Source organism: Bactrocera oleae, chromosome 3 (genome assembly GCF_042242935.1).
Source record: "Bactrocera oleae isolate idBacOlea1 chromosome 3, idBacOlea1, whole genome shotgun sequence".
NCBI lineage: Eukaryota > Metazoa > Arthropoda > Insecta > Diptera > Tephritidae > Bactrocera > Bactrocera oleae.
This window is the reverse complement of record NC_091537.1, coordinates 17,977,858-18,001,712: the sequence shown is the minus strand read 5'-3', so window position 1 is coordinate 18,001,712 and position 23,855 is coordinate 17,977,858. Positions and strand designations below refer to the sequence as shown.

Sequence of the window (23,855 nt, the reverse complement as noted above, 5' to 3'; positions counted from 1 at the left end):
TTTCGTGTTTCCAAAATCCAGTGCCTTTGTTGCGGGCAATTTTAGCTGTCTTCGATTCACGATTTCTATGCTCACTATCTTGGCGCGCTGCTGTTTTTCAAAGGACTTGCACCACTTGTACCTTTATTTTACATATTTTAGACTTAGTCAGTCTTACCATTGTGAATGGTTAAAGTGGCTATTACTGTCAAAAAAAAAATGTGAAAATATTTTTTATAGATTTTAAATACTAAAGATTTGAGCTAAAATATAATTGTTCATAAAAAGGCATGGACGCTGCTCGAACTTAAGAGGTTATTAAAATGTTTTTCAAAGCGGAAAGAAGAATTTTAAGACCAAAGAAAGAAGCGCAGAAATTGCATGACAAGGACAGCTATAGATAGCTTGTTCAAATGGGGGAATCGTTTCTTAATTCATCTTTAATTGTTTATACCAGTACGAATGACATTATACCAGTTGTTTGTTACATTTGAGACTTTCAATTTGACAATTAAAAAACAGCCATTGCTTATAGAATTGAGACAGTGTTGTGCCATTTATATTTTAGCTTCAAGAGAAATCACGAGAGTTATAATTCTTTCAAGACAAGAATATGTAAACGAGACGACGAAACATTTTTATACTCTAAACAGGATATATTAGATTTCCAACACCCCGAAGGAAACTTCAGAGACACTATAAAGTGTTTATACTCGTACAAATGATCAGCGCGTCGAACCGAGTCTGTCTCTATATGCACGAACAAGTCCTTTACTGTCTGAGATATCGATCTGAAATTTTGCACACATTCTTTTCTCCCTAAGTAGCAGCTAATTTGTTGGAATTGCCGATATCGGACCACTACAGCATATAGCTGCGATACAAACTGACCGATCAAAGTCAAGTTCTTGTACGGAAAACTTTTTTATCTGATAGAATATTGTCACGAAATTTGGCATGCATTATTACCTAAGACAACGCTACAATCTCTGAAGAAATTGCTCGGAGCGGACCTCTATAACATATAGCTGCCATATAAATTGAGCGATCAAAACCAAGATACATTTGCTATCATATCCTTTTATGCTATAAGAAATTCATCTGTGAGGTGTATTATAGTACCAGTGCAGCCGTAGTTAACATTATGTTACTTTTCATATCAAAATTTCAAAAAATTATTATTAAGGGCGTTCAACTTGTTTTCTAAATCTTGCTTATTTTAAGCATAATAGAGTACAACATTTCATTAAATACTCCAAATTTCCAATTATTTTCAATAACGCCTTAATTTTCTCTTATTTATCTTTATTTGTATGATTGTATTTATTTAATTACTTTTCGTTATTTTTTTCCGTTACATTTTACGTTTTTTTCTTTTTCCAAACTTCTTTATTTGCATTGCTACAATAAATTGAATATCCTTTCATTTTCAAATTAATTGATTTATTTACAAAGCGCATATCTTTTTACATACATACCATATGTGTATATATTTATATAAAGATACATACATATAAGCATGTATATGAGTTTTTATATACTCATACATCCACATATTAATTAATCTGCAATTACACGCATTTATTTTGAATCGTTCATTCTACTTTATTGTTAATTTCAATTTTTGACATTTAACACGCCCCCTACTTCGATTACTATACTACCATAAAAAACAACAATAACAATAACAATTACATTAGTATATATATACATACATACATATATACCATACATTTATCATATGTATCTAGATAAGAGTTCGAGCTTCTCAACGCAAATGCGTTCATGATTTGTCGAAAATTCCGCTTTCAATCTCCGATTCGAACAATCAATTTACTCAAATCGGCAAATCTCTTTAAGATTTCTATAGAAATACAAAAATACAATATTTGTTTGTATGTATGCATTTACACCGCACTCGCTGCCGCTCTGTCTTGCTTGCCATGCTTTTTCATAATGCGCTGAGTGCATCTCTCATTGCTACCTTTATTTTAAGTGAATTCTTTTTTATTGAATTCCAATTTTTTTTTCTTTCAATATTTGCGAATTTTGCCTTGTCATCGTTGCGGCGTTTCTTTTACATCGGCCAACAACATTTACAATACATTTACTGTTGTTATTGATTTGTATTAAATGCTATTTTCTATGGTTTGATCTTTGGCTATGGAAGCCGCACTTTGCTTTCTGAATTCGGTGAGTGAGTTATGGGCGTTGATTTTTGAGTGATATGCAGGTTTTTTTCTGTCGATGTAGCGCCAAGCATTTGTTTCGTTGGCTCCCAGGCTTGTTCGTCTAATATCAGATCATTAAGGGCGAGAAAAACTGATCGCATTTGGTGTTGTAATTGTTTTTCGTAAAACTTACATTTTTAATATAGGGTGTTTTCATATAATATACAAGTATATCACTTTTGGAAAGCTAGCTTGTAATATCAGCTTAAAGATTGCACTTAACTGTAGTTTATTAATATCATAAATCCCAAGAGTGTTTTTAAGACATGTTAATCGTATTGCGGCAAAGAAAAAAGATTCAAAACAAAGATATATAAACACCCCTTGCATTGTAATACCATTTGTTCGTTTTTTAGCTACTATTCTTTAAAGCTTAATGCTATTTTAATTAAAGGGTTAGACCAGTTTAGAGCTTTAAAAGGGCCTAACTTTGAAAATTTATTCTAAAAGTAAAAGGAATGGAATTGAACTTTTGTTCTGGCTTTATTAAAAATGTTTTTAATTATATAAAAAAATTTGAATACTTCATACCCAAAAGATATGGTGGCTCCTGGGCCAATCTTTATAATTTAGGTTTTCAAGAGTAGCTCTTACGGATTAAAAAAACGGCATCTTAATCTATGGTACATAAGACTTGCTAATAAGTAGCGTGGTTTTTGGTCTTAGAACAATTTTTCGTAATATAGAGAATACATGCGTTAGTTTCCGAGTATCATCGTCAACCGATTTGAAAAATTCTGTTTCGCGGAAAACTCAAACGCTTCAACACACCTAGGAAATTAACTTAGGAACTGGTTATTTTATTGAAGGTGAATAAAATTTCTTTTAAATAGAGAGATAAATGTTGAGCTGAGCCCATACTTTCTGGATATAAGATTCTAGTTATCGGCTTATTTGTGTGATAGTTTGGTTTAAGAACTTTTCGTTTTATTTTGCTCTGAGCATTTTATTATTCATTTGCATGACATAAATACATAACATTTGATTAAATTTGACCCAGTCTGACAAAAAAAAACTGTATTTTCAAATATTTTTTAATAGAAAACTTTATTATTACTTCCAACGCTTAATCTGATTTTCCATACACTTGTTATAAATCTTGGCTGGAATGACACTTAGTGCCTTCAGCGAATTTAGTTTTTTGTTTTTTTCGGCTGATTTTCGGAGCGCTATTCGCTAGGTTGTTGGAAAGTTTCGACGTCATTTTCATAAACCTACGTTTCGTCACCAGTAATAATGCGGTTGAAGAGTGTAGGGTTCTCAGCTATGTTCTCAAGCAGCTCTTTTTCAACAGTCACGCCGTTTTTGCAAAAGATTTAGGTTTTTTGGTACGAGTCTAGCATTGACACGCTTCATACCCAAAACATCAACCAAAACTTTTTTAGTCGGTCCATAAGCGGTTTTGAGATCCTCTGCTATTTTTCTGATGCCTACACGACGATTTTCAAGCACTGTTTCTTTAACTTTTTCGATGTCCTTAATAGATGTCATTCGCATTTGAAAAGTTTTCGATGACTTCACAATCTTCACCACAAAGCATTCGTGCCACTCAAATACTTGTGTTCATGATAAAGTAGACTCTCCAAAATACTGCACAAACAATTTCAAAGATTCCATAGCCGTGATTCCACTGAAAACACAAATTTTCAAGCAAACTCGTTGTGCAATGTTTTTTTTTTTGGTAAAAAACGCCAGTGAAACTTTTCACGTCGTAAACAAACAGCTGTCAAACCTATACTTATAGAAATATCAAATGTATTTTTAATAGACATATCATATATCATATGCAGCGCAAGCTTCCCACGAATATAAAAAAGGGTTGTACCGGTCACTTGGCTTAACTCTGAAAAACTTTTGAGCTCTCAAATAGTTTTTCTGCGCAATTTCGATTATATATTTTTGTGATAAACATAAAAAAAAAGTTCGAACTGGTGTTTTTTGTTAAAGAATGAGCAAGATTTGAAACTTGACTTTTAAAACAAATTTCAACATATCTGGTAAGAGTTGAAGAAAGTTTTGAAATTCAAGTTATTTCTTATTACTGCCTCTTGGTAACATTAGTACAGTAGTCTTGGCTTAACACTTGAAAAAAATGCTCTAAAACCTTTCGTTTTTTTCGTTGATTAGAAATGAGTTGCCTGATGAGATACCAAAAATTATACCATTAAAAATATACATATATTTGAATGTAAAGTAATTTTAATGTAATATATCTATACTTCAAGTAAATATATAATTATTATATCCTCCATGCAATAAAAAACAATTTATTTTTATTATTTTTCTATTACCAGCATTCCTCTTACAATGTATAATACAATATTATTTCAGTATTTTCACCTCACAATGTATGCAATGCAAGCCACTTTGTAAATTACAAAAATCAAATTATTCTCAAATCACAATTTCCAAAAGTGCAATTTGCATTTATGACACTGTTATAGTGACACTATCGATTATCGAATGGCCGCACAGCTGTTGCATCAGTTATAATTCAATTATTGTAGTTCAATTTTTTCAGTAATTAAGTAAATGTTAGTTGAATAATTTGAATTAAATCGTTAATGCCCACACACTTCTGTGGACATAAATGCTGTTGAAATCAAACACATATGCATACACACATACATACATATATAGATATACATAGATATGTATGTACAAGTATGTGTGTAAGCATGTTAATATGAGTTAATTATTTATTTACATGTAAACACACAGGTGTGAGATAAAAAAATAAATAAATGGCAGCCATTGAAGTATTTACATGACATATTCGTAACTACTTGCATGTGCATTATAAATGCAATACGAGTGCACGTGTTTTACACTCTGTCAAATAAATTCCCGAACATGGATAGTTAACTATAGAGATTTTTAATTGCTTATAACACTTTATGGATTTGTAAAATATTTATTAATATGTGTCGATATGTAAAGAGAGATAGTACGTATATATGTTTTCGTATGTATGTGTGCATATCTATGTATAACTGTATGTCAAAATTATATTTCACCACCCCGCAAATTTTATTTGATTTACTCCTAAAGACGATCTCCCAATGTGCCTCTGCAAAAGCTGTCAGGCGGTGAGCATTATATCTGGTATAAATTATTTAAAATCCAAAAATATTACAATTTTAGGTTCAAGATAAATAAATACAAATAAAGAACGAGTAATAGTCATAATAGGACTTTGATTTTGGACATAATGGCTTCTTCCATAAAAATCTACCAAATTATGACTTAACAAAATGAAATTTTTGTCAGAAATCTTACTTATTTATAAAATTTAGAAAGAGGTATGTAGTCGCTTCAGAAGAATTAAGTTTACCAATTATGAAAACATAATTTCGAGAAAAATGGATTTAAAGTTAACTTAGTCACAAATTTGCTAATATTAGCAGGATCAGTTTTAAATTTTCAGAGCATATTCTTAAATACATACATATGTATGTGCATTCGAAAAATGTCAAAATAGTTTTTTAGAAAAGTGTAACTAAGCATATTCTCTTAAGCTAACAATTCTATAAAAACAAGCTCCTGTGAAGAATATTGACGATTTTTCTTGTTATTTTAACGAAGTAGTTTTTTTTTTATTTATTATTTCAAATAATTTTTAATAAGAACCGCAAATAACTACTTTATTTGCCAATAAAAAGTTATAGGTCTATCTGCGAGTAGGCTTTTTGACTTTTATTATAATTTTTCTTACTAAATGAAATGTAAAGGATTTACTTCTGGCTTAGACACCTCTTCGAACCATATGTTTTATTTTCACATGTATTCAAAATAAGAAATACCTAGTGAAGGGGCGGTACAATCATCACTACGTTTTCTGCTTGCAAAATCAAAGTTAAAATAACTATTGTAAGTTTTTATACTCTTAACCAAATAGGTGAACTAACTGGAATCAAGGTTTTTGTGATACTATTATATACCGATCGCAAACTGTCCATGTGTGAAATTTGTCGCGAGAATTAGCTTTCATAACCAACAAAAAAATAACCAAAATATTGAGAATCGCTAGACAAGAGCTTTATAATTGTATACACAATTAAAAAAGTGGCAAGTTATGACTGAATTGGTTTTAACATTCACTAATCTATGTTGTTAAAATGTGTCGAATAGAAGGGATATGAGGGCTTAATTAGCATTACCCGGATTTCTAACTCAATTATTAGACCATTGTTCATTTAGACTTAACGTCATGAGATACTAAAAATGAAATTTACATGTTTTAAGTTAATATTATTAAATCTTTTTTATAAAAATTTAAAAAAAAATTAAAAATTTATTTATAATAAAAATTTTGAATTTCCTTACTGTGAAAACGTCTCTAACTAATTTAATATTAAAATTTTTTGTTTCAATATTCTGCGAACTTTTATAACAGAATATAATATGCCGTGTGTACATACACGAACGCGCCTTTCCATCTGTGTTATCGTTGTTATTACAAAATGTGACAATTTAACAAAATTACTTGTAATACTAATACAAATTTTTATTCCTCCGGCGACAGACGGACAAACGCTAGCAAAAAGTACTGCTAAAGCTGGCAAATAATTGCATATACATGAATAAAAATTGATGTACAAATACATATACAAAATTGTGTCTACATTTCAGCCATTCGAGCAAGTGAACAAGCAAAGCAGCCGAACGCTTAGTCCGCCTGTCCGATATTCGACCTAACAATTTGGTCAATATATTTACCTCAACTTCCCGGCCAACGTTTTGTCGGCATAGAAATTAATAAATATATAACAACACACATAAATACTTACGTGTGTATGTTCATGTAGATATGTATATGTTGATATTATATATGTCTCGTTGGCCAGACAGTGTTATTTGCGTATATTCAGGTGAACCTTTATTATCAATGGCGCGCAGACTAAAGAAAATACCAACTAATAATATAGATACATATGTTTGTGTATATATAAAAATATATATTTGCATATCAACGCACGCCCTTCATGTGTTTGCTTTGTTGCTTTTGTATTAGTGAAATTTTAATTCTTTAATAGAGTTTCAATGATTGTCCGTCCGCCTATTTGTCTCACGCAATTGTGGGCTGTCTGCTGTTCGGTTATATATTATACCTATTTACATACTTATGTACATACATATAACCCTACATTAGACCAGAAAACAGTATTGTAATGGCTTGAAAGCATTTGCTTATATACAAACGTTTACATAAGCAAATATGTATGTCAGAACATGTGCCAATAATAACATGTCTTTATATGCAAATATATATCTACATATATATCTATATAAATATATATATATATTATATATATCAGATATGCAGATATGTATGTATGTATGTATGCTAATGGCGCGAACATTATGGCCAGCACGCCGGTTGTCTGTTATTATTTCGCTACCATTGGGAATAAATTAAGCAACAATTTTTGACAGAGTTGCCAATGGGTTTGGTGTTTGATCTAATTGCAACTTGCATTGATTTCTAGCTAGCTGCCGTTATTCGATAAATCGAATTACTGCTGAATTTTCGGGCCTTTTTATTGTTTTGTTTTTATGAGTGTTTGAAATCGACTCTCACGAGACAAGTACCTGCTGGTACTGGTGTAAAATATTTTACTTTTTAACTCTTTATACATCTTTCTCATTGAAAAACTATGAGATGACTGCTATATATTTTAAAGCAATAGGTTAGGTTAGGTTTGATGGCTGATTCAGAGATCGCACCTGGACAACTATATGTAGTCCTTTGTGAAGCCATAAAAACAGAAATCCTGTATTCGATTCTATAAGTCAGCATAACACCATGTGGCCAATACAAATTTGCTAATTTAATCATTAATTTCTTTTTTTTTTCAGTAATAGAATATTATATTTAATAAAATAATGCTATTACTATATACTAATTATATTAAATAATACAAATACCAACTTTAATGTGCAGTCAATAATTTTTTTCTTGCAGATTTAAATCGCTTGGAAAAGTCACCACTACTCGCCAATGGCTATAATCCCCCGCCCATCAATCATATGGCTTTCATGCAAATGAATCACCATCCCGGTACGGCATTAATGTCACCCGGCATGCCGCCACATGGCTTACACGCTCGTCCCGACAGTCAAATGCTGAAAGCCGCCGCTCAAGGCGGTATGTCCGCGGCGAATATGGACGCGTTGGCGCGTTCCGGCATTTGGGAGAATTGTCGAGCAGCTTATGAGGATATTGTTAAACATTTGGAACGGTAAGCATATTTGCTATTTGTTTTTCAGCGGTTCAACTTTAATGTCTTCCTAATTAGATTGGAAGATATGTTATCTAAGTACTTGAGTTTTACTAAATTATGGAAGTTTGTCACAACAATAATTTTCGTTTTAATTGCAATGCAAAATTTGCTGTTAAAAATTTAATTTTAAAAGAAATATACCGTGAGTCTCTAAACTTGGATGCAATGCAGGGTTAGCAAACAAGTTTGTCACCGATGGCTTCATGCTACGAAGTTAAACTAGTGTTAATTATCTTTTAGAGATAAAATTTAAACTGTAGTTAAGATGCCGACGGTATTTTATTCAGAGAATTTCACAAAATTGAGCTGAGTAGAAATATGTTCAGACGAGGACTTTATGGACGGTGAGGGGACGATGAGGAAAGATGAAGGTACCGTGCAGTTCGTACGCGGATGACACGCTTTGTGTTCTTGCTGGTAACAGTTCGCTGCTATGCAATTCGGTATTCCTTTCTTTACTCGGTAGTAAAATATCCGACTCAATTTATCGCACATGAGTTGCTCGTGTGAACGCAATGAGCGACACAAAAGAGAATTTGCTGATAATTAGCGACAAAAAGAGTCCTCGTCTGAACATAGTCTAAGTTCAGACGAGTATGTATTATTGCAAAGATTTCTCTGTACCAGTAAAATATTTCTTCAAATTTTCTAAGAATGTAGGCTCAATTTAAACACTGTAATAAGATTAAGTTTGTTTGAAATGAGTTAGTTACGGGGCTTAATATTAGGACTTCAACCATTTCTTAAAATGTGAATCGTCAGAACTTCAAAATTATTTGATTATCATAGAAACCCTTCTTAGATTTAGTTCTCTGTACCAATTGGAATTTCGCAGACTGAGAAGGCCATTTTTCATATCGGTGATCTTAAATGAGATATTCGGGGTAGTTTGTGGAATAATAACCAATAGAGCAGAATAAATTAGAATGAACGTAAGATTGACTTATACGATATATATCCCTTTCGCTTACATTTCTTTTCCAGCTTACGCGAAGAGCGCACTGATGAACGCCAGCAAATGAATAGCGGCGGCGGCGTTGGCAATGAGCCGAAGATACGCGATTTAAGCTCACGAAATTGTAAGTTCTTTTGCCTATATACCGACATATAAAATTTTCAACGCGAAGACGTCACCAAATACATAAAATATATACAATGCCTTTATCTTTCTTTCATTTCAACCCTACAGCTGGTTCGCCGAATCGTCAAAGTCCCGTACTGAATCTATCCAAATCCGGCGGCAATACCGATCAAGGCAGCAATTGTGATGACCGCAGTGAACGCAGCGAAATGCATTCGCCAGTACATTCGGTGCGCGATGGCAGCGTCGGTGGCGGCAGTCAGGGTGTGATTGGCGTGGAGGACGACGATGACGAGAATCTGAGTGATGATAATGCGTCAGAAGTCGATGAACGCTGCGCCAAAGATGAAGAAGGTGAGTGCACTTTGTTTTTGATCAATAAAGACACTGATGACAAGGGGGATTGAAAGAAAAGGGGGCGTGGATATATATATATATATATATACATATATAAGCATATATAGTGTCATAAATACTAAAAGACAACACAAAGCATACAAAAGCTGACTGCAACACTGACTAATGTTTCTTTAACGCATTCCTTTTGTTTCTTCTTCTTATTTTTGCCGGGCCTTCTTTTGTTTGCACAGACTTAAGTGATACCGAACGTGATAATATAACGTCGTCGGCGGCGTCACAACGTCATCATCCACTGCATCATCACCACCATCAGCTGCATCATGGCGCCAACAGCAATGCCATGGGCGTGGGCGAACGTGGCAGTGTAGCGGGCGGACCAGGCGCCGGTGTTGGTGTAGGTGTCGGTGTTGGCGGCCTTGGTGTTGCCGCTGCCGCCACTGTCGCTGGTCTCAATGAACGCGACGTACTCAGCACGCATGCGGCGCTACAACAATCACCCGTCTCGACACACAATGCTGCCGCCGTCGCAGCGTTGCAACAACATCATCAGCGTGCGCTCAACTATTCACATTTAGCGGCGGCAGCTGCCGTTGCTGGCGGTGCCGCTGGTGGGCCCGGTGCGAATGCTGCCCTCACCAATGGACCCGGCTCGGGTGGTGCGCTTGCCGGCACAGAAGCTCTGTTGGCAGCCAATGATGCCACGGCCGCGGCCGCTTTGGCCGGTGGGCTAGCGCTCGGTCCACTCGCTATGGATCCGCATGGTGTGCCATCGTCAACGGAGACATTGCTGCGGAATATACAGAGTTTACTGAAAGTGGCTGCGGACAATGCACGACAGCAGGAGCGACAAATCAGCTATGAAAAAGGTGAGACTCATTTGTATAGTTGTCAGTTGGTAGAAAAAGCTACAACAAAGTGAAAAGACTGTAAAGTGTTAGTTGTCGGGTGACAGCCGACAGACAGCGCTGTTAGTTGAGTAGTAAACTTTATGAGCTTTTCACCCTTTTTTTTACTCTTATTGGCGGCTCCATTGTGAATTTTACCTTGCCGCCTTGATCTTTGCGCTTTGTCAATAAATCTCTAATCGACTTTCTCTATTTCTTTTCTTTTCGTTTCGGTTTTTCTTGCTTTTCCTTGCAGCGGAGCTCAAAATGGATGTTTTGCGCGAACGCGAAGTCAAAGATTCATTAGATCGGCAATTAGCTGATGAACGGAAACTTAGAGGTGAGTTGCAAGAAATAAACTCCTCTTTCTCTACATATAAAGTTATATATGCATGTAGTTTTTTGTTTTTACTTATTGCAATTGAATTGCAACTGCAGTCGCATGTTGCCTCGGTAATGTAGTTATTGGTGCTTGCCAAATCGGCTCTACAGCCAACGTTGTATTGGCAGCTAATTAACATTTTATGCTAATTTGAGGTTAAATGAAGTCGTTGTAAGACTGTGGGTTGTATTAGACGGAGTTAAAAAGGAAGTAATTGTGGTGACTTTTAATATTATATAAAAGAAGACTTAAAAAAAAACACAAAACATAAGATCGTATAGTTGTAGAGCACTGAAAGAGTATGCATCGCAAATTACTTGTAACATTTAAGGTTCCTAAAAGAAATTTATCCTCCGGTTGAAGATAATTAAAAATTGTGTATACTTAGTATAAAAAAAGTATATTCAAGGCAATTTTGATATGCTTACTGTAAATACTCGAACATCACTTCTCATCTATACAAAATTTAGTCACATAAAGTAATCCATATAATAATTACCTCCCATTAACTATACTCAGAAATTACATGTACGTTACAGCGAATATTTCTATTGGCGTCATAGAATTATAGCCCGTCATACATAGTAAAGACGTTTAGTGATCAAAATTCATTTCCCACTTAAACAGTATTAACCTATAGTTTTTACCTATGAGTTACTTATAACGGAAAGCTTCAAAAGTTGTACCAAATCGTTTGAAATCGTTAAGGAAAAACCACCACGGCGACACTGAGTAGCTATTAAGCCAGCTATTAAGGAGTTAGGTCAGTTTAGTCCTTTAAAATATTAGCTTATTTTTACAATTTATGGTGGTAGAAAGGACCAAGGTATTGTATTTCACTCTCTATCGAACTTCATTTAACATATGTATATTTGAGGGTATAAAGAAATTTTTACATTGACAAAATGGTGGCTTCTCGTCTAAATATCAGAATCACCTTTTTCAAGAGTACTTTGACGAGTGACGGTGATTCCTAGAAATCGGTCTCTCTGAAACATAAATAAAACAGCAACTTACGGCATCAGTCTTAACAGCTACGTGAACAGCTAAGCAGCAATCATAGCTCTAACCTCATTTCGCATATTGGACAGAAGTGTCTTGGAAAGCAGGGCTCAGTGGAGTGTGTCGCATGAATGTGGATGCCGCATCATAAAGGCATCGAGGGTATTACATAGTTGACGCGATTGCTAAGAGTAGTATATGGCTCTCAGCCGAATATATGATCAACATTAGTTAACCGATGCATTGGCTATACGACGATCAGTAGAATGGCATGAAAGATCAAAACGCGCTGGAACGATCTACCTGGGTGCAAAATTGAAAAAGAGTAGATCGAAAATATACAAAGTTCCTACCGACTCTCAATAGAAGAGATAGTCGGAAGACCACAGTCGGGTGGCGGCACACGCCTGCACTATGAGGCTGACAGATCGAGAAGACTACAGGAAATGTCAAGAGCAAGGCACCAGGGAGACAATGGAGCATTTCTTTTGTACTTGTCCCGAAAAAAAAAGGTTTTGCGATTTTTTTAAATGTCCTAGATTGGTCAAACTTTAATAATGAAGTTTAAATAATAGTTAAGTACTCATTTGCTTTTATTTTTTATTGTTTTTTATTTAAAAAAGGCCTAAAAAGATTGACTAAAGTTATACCACTTATCAATAAAGTAGTACATCTGAAGAAAAGGAGTTGATATTTTTGAATACGAAAATAAAATATTCAAAAATATTTATAATCACTAGTTTTAGCTTGCAGATCTTAACCGGTCTTTCGCACTGCTACCCTTTTGTTAACCCTCAATATATATACGAAATATATGTTCCTTTTTGTTAAATTCCATCGAAGAGCTGCTACTTTATGTCCCTGTAAGTAGTTGTCACAATTAGTTAATACAGTTTGTAATATTCAAGCGCTAGCAATTATCTGCTGTAAGGCGGCTGGAGTGCACACACATATATATGTATGCATATCGGGAGTAATGTGAATTATAACAGCCGACATATATTTTTCTGTATGCCAGAGCAAAGCTTAGTAAATATTGAAGACGCATCAACTGATTCATATTGAATTCCTTCGATGGACACAACAAGGAGACAAATCAGCGCAAATCAAGCGAATATTAATCGGAATTGACTTAAATAGCGATGACACCTGATATGATTCAGTAGAAAAGGAAGCAAAAAATATATATTTATGTATAATATATGGTATATACATCTAGTAAACTGAAATTATAAATAATCATAAAAAGAATTAATCACGGTGCAATGATTCCTCGCAAACGGACACGGACCTCGTAACAGTTCCAGAATAAACACCGCAAAAACGGAAAGCAAAGATAAACAGTAAAGTCGAAATGTCAGAAATATGGATTTGCTGAATGTTTGTTTGGATTTTTCATTTCGTTTTATTTTTTAATTTTTTTTCAACAGAAATCACAATTCGATTTAATTTAATATCATTTCATTAGCCAATTACAGTTGAATGATTCCTTACGACTTGTCGGAACGCACACATGATTTCAGTTGGTGGTGAAGGGAGGGTGTGTGGTGAAATGTATACCTGAATTTGTTTGGAGTTGTCTTCGAGTTTTATGGGTTTTCGGTTACACATGCTTCGGCTTTCGACAAATATTTTTCAATGTATTGTTTTAGATCGATATGTATATACGAGGGTGGTTCGATAGTGATGATAATGCCTTAACACACGATAGTAACACTATCGCAAGCTATATCTAATATCATATATTTTATTCTTTTAGACGATTATTGTCAAAACTTGCGATTGTAATTTTGTTTTCACCGCGTGTGGGTGAGTCGTCGCCGAATTGTCAAAAAAAAAAGGTTACATTTGGTGAAGAGAAAAGTCAGCGGCTCACAACTTCTCACCGAAATTGGTCGAACTAGCCTACGAACTGTCACTAATTTATGTATTCCTCAAATTTGGCTTCATATTATCATATGGGAAACGTGAAAATATCGTTCACCGAGCAGAAATTTGGGTCGATTAGTCGCCGCCTCAGAGGCTTTCTTTGAAGTATTTTTCGAGTATTTTACAGGTGGGTTAAAGAAGTTGGATTATCACTGGTCTATTGCATCGAGCTACTAGGAGTTTATGTTAAGAAATAATTGTACATTTTTGCAAAGTTTTCTTTTTTCTTTCGTAGACTATGCAATTATTGTGCCACTCTCGTACTGCCATACAAATATTAGTATGTATATTGTCTTCTCCGCAGTACTCCCGCATCCTATTGGGAATTTATAGCATTTTTGCATAACATTTGTGTAGTGTCTTTTCTCTTTTTTTCATTTGGCCTGCCTTAAGCCCCTCTTTAGCGTCGTTCTTATCATAAAATCTACCACAAATGGCAAAAAGTCGACAAGAAATCGCTGAAATCGTACATAGCATAGGCAACATATGTTGCGGTTTTTATATGATTATTCCAATGCCAAGCGCATACATACATATGTACATACTTACATCTCCCGATAGGGGGAATGAATTATGGAGTGCAGTTTGTAGCGGCGTCTGGAGTCGGCCGCGCTCAAATCGGGTCCAAACAACAATTCACTGCTGACAAGTAAACATACAAATTGCATGCAACAAAACTTCTAATTGCAACTAATAACAACAACGACAGCCGAACAACGCAAAACACGAGCAGATTTTTCATCTTTTACCATTGCATGCGAAGCGTCCATTCATTCTCGTAATCACACATTTGCTCATTCGGCGCGACTTACAATGGCAATTGGAATGCCGAAGATGTGAGAAAAAAGCGAAAAACAGGAAAATGCAAAATAAATTATATTAAAAAATAAAGGAAATTGAAAAAAAGCAGGTTCGAGTAAGAGTTGTTGGGGATAATTGGGACTTTGTGCAGTCCATACAAGTGTTTTTATATGTTTACTAATTATGTACTGAATTGTGAATAGAACGAGCACTTGTAGCGATAATGATTTGATTATATTAACAAGTAAGGAAGGGCTAAGTTGATTTTGCTTTGTGTGCGGGATATCCTCTAAATTAACTCAACCAAAAGGAAGAAATTTAATTTATTGGTTGTATGAGAAACAAATCAATCAGCGGGGCGGAATTCATTATATTAAAGATGTGGGCTCTTAAACCAAGGTGTAGACAGATTATACTCTTATTCAACGCTCAACATAAAAAAACATATTCACTTGAATTTATAGAAATGTCACCCATATTGATCAATATAAACACTATAAAATCTGCTGGAAAGTCGGAAATGATTATATCGGGTATATTGTGGTTAAGAGAAGCTCTGAGGTAATTACATTTTCCTTTGATATTAAGGGAGTATTCTGGTTTAAGAATTTAGCCCTTTGAGAATATGTCCCTAAAAATTTCAATTATTTCCCGAATTACAGCTAATTTTGTGATGCACCGACCAAATCGACTGGCAAATCGTTTTTTCCAGAACTAGTTTTTGTTAGAAACGGTGTGCATGATATCTCAAATTCTACTCAATTGATTTACTTGAAATTTTATACAAAGCTTCTTTACATATTATACTATCGCACTACGAAAGAATTTTTGGAATTTTTTGTTTTTTATATTCTTAAAAAATTCCGAACCGCAATAAAACAGGGAAATAATGAAACACATTTTTTAAACAGCCACCATTTTGTGAAAAATCTTTTTTTCCAAAATCCTCTCGTAGTGCTATAACTACATCCTTTCTCTTTACGGATCACTTAACAATTTCTATTTCGGGTTACTATGAGTCCTGATATCCTGCACAGAAGAATACGCAATTTTTTCATCAGTCCCCATTTTGTGGTCCTAGAATTTTTTGAAAACTTTTTTTAATATTATAATTGAGTTTTACTCTTTAAATATTAATAAAAAACATATAAAAGATGTATGGTAAAAATATTTCTGTTTTTTTTTTATCGGGGCCGAAAAATAGCCTAAAATTCGGGCTTTTGAACTAGAATACCCCCTTAAAATTAAATATTTTCGAGAACATATTTCAATGCAATTTAGTTTAAATAATTCACATATTAAAATAATATGGAAGCAGGGTCAATTCGTGGTCCGATTTTATATATTTTCGCTTAACTAAGATTAAAAGTTCACATAGTTTTGCTAAGACAACTCCCAAATTGACCGATACAATGGGTATAAAGCCAACCGGAAGTTTGAAATTCTTATATCTCAGAGGATAAATGGTAGTCTCGTTAATAGTTTGGTGGGCAAAATATTCGGTAACTGGACGCTTGAAAAGTTATGGTCCGATTTTGACCACTACTCATGCGAGGTACCACATCTGTCAGGCAAAATTTGTGCAAACTCAAAATCTATCATGGTGCTCGACTTTTATAATGTAGAGTAAAAGAAAACGACGAAAGTTAAAACTGTGTTATATGAAAAGTTGGCGTGGTTATAGTGCTATGTCGCACAGTTTCCAGCTGTAACATAGAAATGTCAAGGGAATCGTATGCACCAAATTTGGTTGAAATTGGTCGAGTATTTATAGAGATATGAAATTTACCTAAGAGTGGACTGTACCACGCCCATTGTACAATTTTTATTAAGACTCACATGCATGCCTTCTGTACTAACTTGTTTCTTTAACGAGTTAAAGCAGTTTAAGTGGTTTTCAACATAAACTTTTTTTTAGAGGTCGATTATGGTCTATAGTATAGTGTGATGGAATGCTAGAGTGAAATAGTTTCAGCAACTTTGGTTGATATTTCTTTAACAGTTTGTGAGATATTTGCTTAGAAAAAACCTCTTAGAGGATGGGGCCATATCAATTTTTAATCTAGTTATTTTCACTTGCACGGAAGGACGGACAGATATAAGTTCGGTATTCAACTCGTCTTTTAATGCTGCTCATTTTGATTAATATTACTCTATATATAATATATCTCGATTTTTGTAGTTTTAGATATTACAAATACTCATTAGGTGAACAAAAATATTGAAAAAAATTTAAGGAGTATTTTGAAAAAAAAAAAAATCCCGACATTTTTCTTAAAATATATTACTTATTTTTCAATTAATTAAAACAAAAATAAAAAAAATAAATATTTGAATTTTCGATCAAATTTATACAGTTTGTATTTTAACTTTTTATTTCTGTTCCTTTTGCTCCACAAATCATTTTCGGATCACAACTGCTCTTAATAAGTACCTACAATTCGTATATATAAGTATATGTATGTATATCCACATGTACCTACATTTGCTCATATTCGCATATAATTTTACTTATTAGCTTTCTTGAGTGGGTTGTCAACGCTCGCCTTCTGCCTACGAGCAGCATTCACATTTAGTGAGGTGTGTCAGTACGAATTAATTCATAGTCTGCTTGGTGGAACGGAAATGGAGTTACTGAAGGGTTTTATTATTTAAGTGCGTGCTACCTAACTACATACTTACATATAATATGTATGTATAAATATGTACACATACATTGTTAAGTTGCCGTGGAAGACGAGATAAAGTTTACAAGGATAGCATTATAAATTGGAATAATAGATTTAGAGGTGGGAAATGTAATATGTATTGTTGTATCTGTGTACATTGTTGCGAAAGATATGAAGCCAACTTCTTCATATATTTATGTAACAATAAGAAACCCTTTGACCTTTAAAAGTTTATATATCATCCTATTATTTTTGTAGGTGGCCGAAAACTAGGGTCGACAAAACGTTCTGAAAAGTAGACTATAAATATATATGACATTTTTTTATACTTTGAACAGGGTGTATTAAGTTTGCTACGATACTTGTAACACCCAATAAAATATATCAAAGACCCTACAAAATATATATGTATGCATATAAATGATACTACAACTACAAGTAGTTCATCAATTTTTGAGATTTCGATCTGAAAATTTGTACATATTCTTTTCTCATCGAGAAGCTGGTAATTTGCCGACAGCGGACAACTATAGCATTTATCTGTCAATTCATTAAACTGACCGAACGAGCTCAAGTCATTGTATGGAGAACTTATTTATGTGGCAAATTATTTTCACGAAATTTAGCATAGATTATTCTACAAAGCACTGCTATAATCTCCAAACATATTGTTCAGATTGGACTGAGATTCAGATTGAATTGACACTATAGTCAAAAGCTGTCATATAAACTGACCGATCAAAATCAAAATAAACATAGTTTTTTATACCTTTCATGCTATACAAAATGCATCTGTATAGGGTATTATAGCTTCGGTGCAGCTGAAGTTAACGGTTTTTCTTGTTTCTTAAATATTTTTGCATGTTTATATTAGCGTGATTTATAGAAAATCCTTATAGATAACCCGGTTTGATAAGGTTGAAATCTTATTGGATGCCTATTGTAGATTTTGTTGTTGCTTGGATCAATATGAGGTAGAAATATGTCAACAACTCTCTGTTGACTGTCCTGCTTTTGCGAAATCAAGGTTAAAACAACTGGGATCTTCACACCTTCAGACAACTATGTTGGTCACTTTTTCGACACATATGATTAATCGCAGAAGCTATTCTTGCTGTTCTGGCTTTAAAAATATTTCAGTCCAGCCCTAGAACCTTATCTAATCTAAAGAAAATCCGTCCAATTATAAAGGACCTTCCTGATATTATTTAACAGATTAAATATGATACTAAATTTTACATACGATCGCGTTTGTTAGTCCACTATATTTCACTACAAGTTTGATCTCTATAACCAAATGCACATATTTGATCTTTGACTTGATAGCCGCCTCCTCCTCTATGCACTCATAGTCATATTTATCCCCGCTTCAATTGTCGAAAACGCTAATCGGCTTTGACTTGAATATCTCTGGCCATAGTTTGGCTGTAAATTGACTCAGAATGAACTGACAACGATGTCGTTGGTTGTATTGAAAGTAATTGAATTACATAAGTGAGGCCCACACGCAAAACGGATTCGCAGTTGATTGCGTCGTTAAACATATACGAGTGTGGATCGTCAAAGTACCGGCAAACAAGCGAACGAACGCAGCGATCGTTTGAACGAATGAATGATCAATTGAATGGACAGCCGGCAGCAATCAATAGCAAATCAGCAGCAAATACTAATATTTGCCGGATTTATAAAAGCTACTATATACTTGTATAGATATATAAATACATACATACAAACATACATATGGGCGCAATGAAGAGTGCAACAATTGTGCTCAATGATCTGCCAGCATGCCGCGCGCAGACGCATCACAGACAAGCTGTCGCAATGGACCAACGGTCTAAGCGGTCGCTGGTTCTCGGGGTCGCTTGTTTGGTTGATTGTTTGCTTGACTGCAGGCGTGCTGCAGTTGCATATTGAATTACAGTTTCATGTTTTTTTTTATTTTTGTATTCCTGTTGTCTTTTTTCTCCAGATTTTTCACAAAATTAATTTTCCATTGTAAATTTCGTTTGCAGTTTTGTATCAGAAACGCTACCGTCGCGAGCGTAAAATGCGCATACGCTACCAACAGCAGCTGGACGGTGGCAAACGAAAATTGACACACCCATCAAATGCGGGTGGCAGCAGTGTTGGCAGTGGCAATAATGTCGGTGCCGTCGGGCCTAATGGCAATGAGGAGGGACGCAGTAGTGTGACCGGTGAATGCAAAAATAATAGCGGCGAAGCAGCGACACGTAAAACAGAACCAGGTTGGTAGATCATTTTTACATACAATATATTAGAAAATATTTTGTTTCAATGTAGCATTTCCGACCCGTCTTACAACTATATATGTATATAGTAGTTATATATAAAAAAAATTCTATTATTTCTATAGTATATATACTCATATGTTGCAACTCTGTAAAAAAATTCTAACTCTTTATAACTGAATCACTACACTCGAAACTACGATTAACCGCCCCTTCTTTAACAAACAGCCTCTCCCTGTGCTCTCAATCTCGCCCCTTAGATAACGATTGCAAATCGAGCGAAAAGTCTGAGAAGTCGTTGAATTCCAATGATGGCTGTTCGCAATCCCAAAATGCACAACAACAACAATCACAGCAACCGCTGTTACAACAGCATCACCAATCACAATCCCAATCATTGTCACATCATCATCTACAACAACAACAACAACCGCTTCACTTGAGGCAACGTTCGGAAAGTCCCAGTTTTAAACGTGAACCACACTCGGATCGTGATAGTCCGCTCGGTCGTCGTAGTGTCGATCGTTTGGAGCGTTGCGATCGTGATCATGCCGAACGTGAGTCACGTGAACATTGCGAACGCTCAGAACGTGATTGTGGCGACGCGTCTGGCATTGAGCGTTCACTTAGCATGCCACCCACTTCACAAGCGGAGAGCAGTTTGGCGGCGGCGGCAGCAGCAGCTGCTGCAGCGGCTGCAGCCAGTGGTGGCAAGGCACCATGGAACTATCCGGGCATAGATTTAATGGCCACAGGCGCCTTTTGGCAGAACTATTCCGGTGAGTTAAACGAGGAAATGTAAACATGTTCATATCAATTTATGTGTGAGGTGTCATCCATGAGTAGCGGCACACTGTTTCAAGGTTTCATAGTAATTGTAAGAAAACCAGGTTCCCCTAACCTCTTTAGTATTTCTCGGCACTGCAAAAATTAATGGAGAGAAATTGTCGTTACTTATGTTTTGATCGTCCTTTTTAGTGAGGTTAAGGTTCAGATTATTATACTTCACTAAGTACGATGACTTTTATTTGGGTTTTACAATTAAGCGATTATTTTTCCTGGTTCGTTAATTATTTATGAGGAACCTTTATTAAAATTTGTTCAATAGCCCAACCTATTAATTAAAAATTATTTAGTACATTAATAAGAATTACAAGAACAAAGATCGCTTGAATGAAAACTTGACTGTAAGGAAAGAGAAAAATGAACAAAATCTCAAATTTCCTTACCGCAATTTCGTTTACAAGTTCTCTTTATGTCCTGAACAGGGTATCTTCAAGTTTGCCACCAAGTTTGTAACACCCAGAAGGAAATGTTGGAGAACCAACAAAAAGCCAATTCCGTCTGTCTGTCTGTATATACACGAACTAGTCTCTCAGTTTTTAACATATCGATCTGAAATTTTGCACACATTATTTTTTCTCAAAGAAGCTGCTCATTTGTCGGAACCGCCGATTTCAGACCACTATAGCATATAGCTCTCATACAAACTGAACCATGGGAAACAAGTGTTTGTATGGAAAACTTTGTCATTTGACGAGATATCTTCACGAAATTTGTTGTGGGTTGTTGTCTAAGCCAACGATACAATCTCTAAAGAAACTTTTTAGATCGGATTACTATAGCATTAGCTGCCATACGAACTGACCTATCAAATTCAAATTCTTGGAAGAATCTTTTGTATTTGTGAAGGATATTATATTATAGTTTCAGGGCAACCGAAGTTAACTTTTTATTTTATTTTTTCATAAAATAAAATTTTTAAAATTTCCTGAAATTCTAATGGCATTTTTGTGTATTTTTTGTTAAAATTCCAGAATCCTTGGCGCAAGAAATCGAATTGGAGCGCAAATCTCGCGCTGCCAATGCCGAACGTGATGTGAAGAGTCCATTAACTGAGCGTCCACCAGCGTACTACAAGAATTCGATGCTCTTCGGCGGCGCAAACTAAAGAGTAAACTGAAATCCTTTAAGCTTGCGTAACAGAGTGAGTATTCCAAAGGCGATGTAAGGGAGAATACATACATAAATACATGTGTGGGTGATTTACCGACGGCCACCACTGTTATTTCGTTCATAATACAAAGCAATGCAAATCGCAGAAAGCGAGAGTGAATTATAAAAATTGATAAGGATGAGAGAATATTAATTATATTGTAGAAATGATCTCAAAAGGCAATCGCGAAAATGATGAAAATGCAAGCGAGAGTGCAAGTGGAGCAAAATTATAACAGCACAATCTGTTCTATGAAAGTAGAGAACAATAACAGTAAAAAGTGACTGCTTTGGAAATCACGTAACAGTAATTAGTATACGATAGAGAGAGCGCAGGCAGAAAGGCGTAGAAATCATAAAAAATATATGTGAATAAGAAAAATTATAGGAATTTTAAAAAAGCATTTACGAGTAGAGCAAATAGCAGTACTTACTAAACTAGTTACCAGTGGAACGTAGGTGAGCGAGTATTTACGTACATATATAATAGTGTATATAGACAAAAGCCAATAGGTGGCAACGTTTTTTTAAATAAGTATGTAGATATTTATTCGTAAATTTGCGAAAATTAATTTAACAAATAAAGCTTAGCGAATTCTTTCTGCGGTTCATAAAAATACTTACATAAGTACTACTTGGAAATACGAAAGTAATGAAAATATACTAAAAAGTAACTGGTAGCCATAGATATATAAGTGCTTATGTATACATACATATATACTCGTATGTATGTATATTACATATGTAATACATAAAGTATGTTTATTTAGACGTTTTTGAAAAGCGTGCTAAATTAAGATAAATGTTCACACACACATACACACATATGTTTGTGCAATCATATGTATATTTAATTAGGTAATTAGTTTCTTAAGCCAGTAAGTACAGCTGTTTCGCAATGAAATATGTAGTAGGTTAAATTTTAAAAATTTTAAAATTATTATAGAAATTATGAGTTCGCGTTACATACATACATACTTACGTACACACATAGCATATATAGCATAACTGATGCTTGCATAAAGGCAGCCAGCGCTGTTTACAAAGCTTCCTTGAAATTTAATGGCTTGTATGTAGATATAACTGTTAGTTGCGTAAGCCAGTTAGACATAGCTGTGTGTAGGCCTATAGCCTATATATATAGATATATATATATATACCAATAACTATTGTAAGTAGTTCAGTAATTGTTTAAAACTTAAAAGCTGCTTCAGAACCAAAATATTGTAAATACGAGTAACTTGATAAAACTGACACTATTTGCATATAATTTTTTTCGCGTTAAATTTATTATTACAACTAACTACAAGGCAAGAGAAGGTCGAGTGGGTGGAAATTGCTATACATGCATAAAAATAAATGATTATTAAACATTTGGGAGCACGGATGGAAATAATTAAATAAATTTAAAAATCTGTATTTGATTTTAAATAATTTTTTTTTGATTAATTAATATTTAAACATTTTTTAATGCATAAAAAAATTTAATATTTACTAGTTTTATATTTTAATACTATTTTTTTTTTAAATTTTTTGTTTATTTTTTTTATATATAAATTTTTTTTTAAATTTTTTATAATAATATTATTTAAATGTTTTTGTTTAGATTTAATAAACTTTTTTTTTAATTTTTTTTAGATTTTTTTAAATTTGGTTAATAATTTTTTGATAATTCCAAATTTTAAACATCTGTCAACCGTTGAAAGACACGTCTAGCTCAGTCATCCTAAAGGATGAGTACTGTTATAGTCTACGTAACGGCACTCCATCTGGCAATGCTAAGGACCAAAACTGGTCTATGCGTTGCTCATGTGCCTACCAGTCTAACCTAACCTAACCTATTTCTAAATTTATTATGTGTCATAACCTTTGGTCATCAGCATCAAGAGAAAAAGTCCCACGTGATCTTTAAAAAAATTATTAGCCGCAGTTTTTTGCAAAACCGAATTCAACGACCAAATCATTCACCATAGACAAGAACAGGTAGTAATCACTTAGTGACGGTG

General features: G+C 34.3%; 1 protein-coding gene across 3 annotated transcripts in view; it reads left to right on the top strand.

Annotated features, from left to right (window-relative positions):
• dac (dachshund family transcription factor) overlaps positions 1-23,267 on the top strand; it is a 60,810-nt gene extending 37,543 nt beyond the window's left edge. For 2 of the 3 annotated variants that reach the window (XM_036366841.2, XM_014247634.3), the window contains exons 5-12: positions 8,176-8,452; positions 9,479-9,573; positions 9,684-9,929; positions 10,166-10,801; positions 11,076-11,159; positions 19,618-19,851; positions 20,115-20,633; positions 21,672-23,267. In XM_036366841.2, coding sequence (XP_036222734.2) covers positions 8,176-8,452; positions 9,479-9,573; positions 9,684-9,929; positions 10,166-10,801; positions 11,076-11,159; positions 19,618-19,851; positions 20,115-20,633; positions 21,672-21,805 — 2,225 coding nt within the window. In that variant the 3' untranslated portion in view covers positions 21,806-23,267. Of the gene's footprint in view, positions 1-8,175; positions 8,453-9,478; positions 9,574-9,683; positions 9,930-10,165; positions 10,802-11,075; positions 11,160-19,617; positions 19,852-20,082; positions 20,634-21,671 lie in introns of those variants that run through there. The other variant, XM_070106170.1, reaches the window with a different exon arrangement.
• The last annotated feature ends 588 nt before the right edge of the window (positions 23,268-23,855 follow it).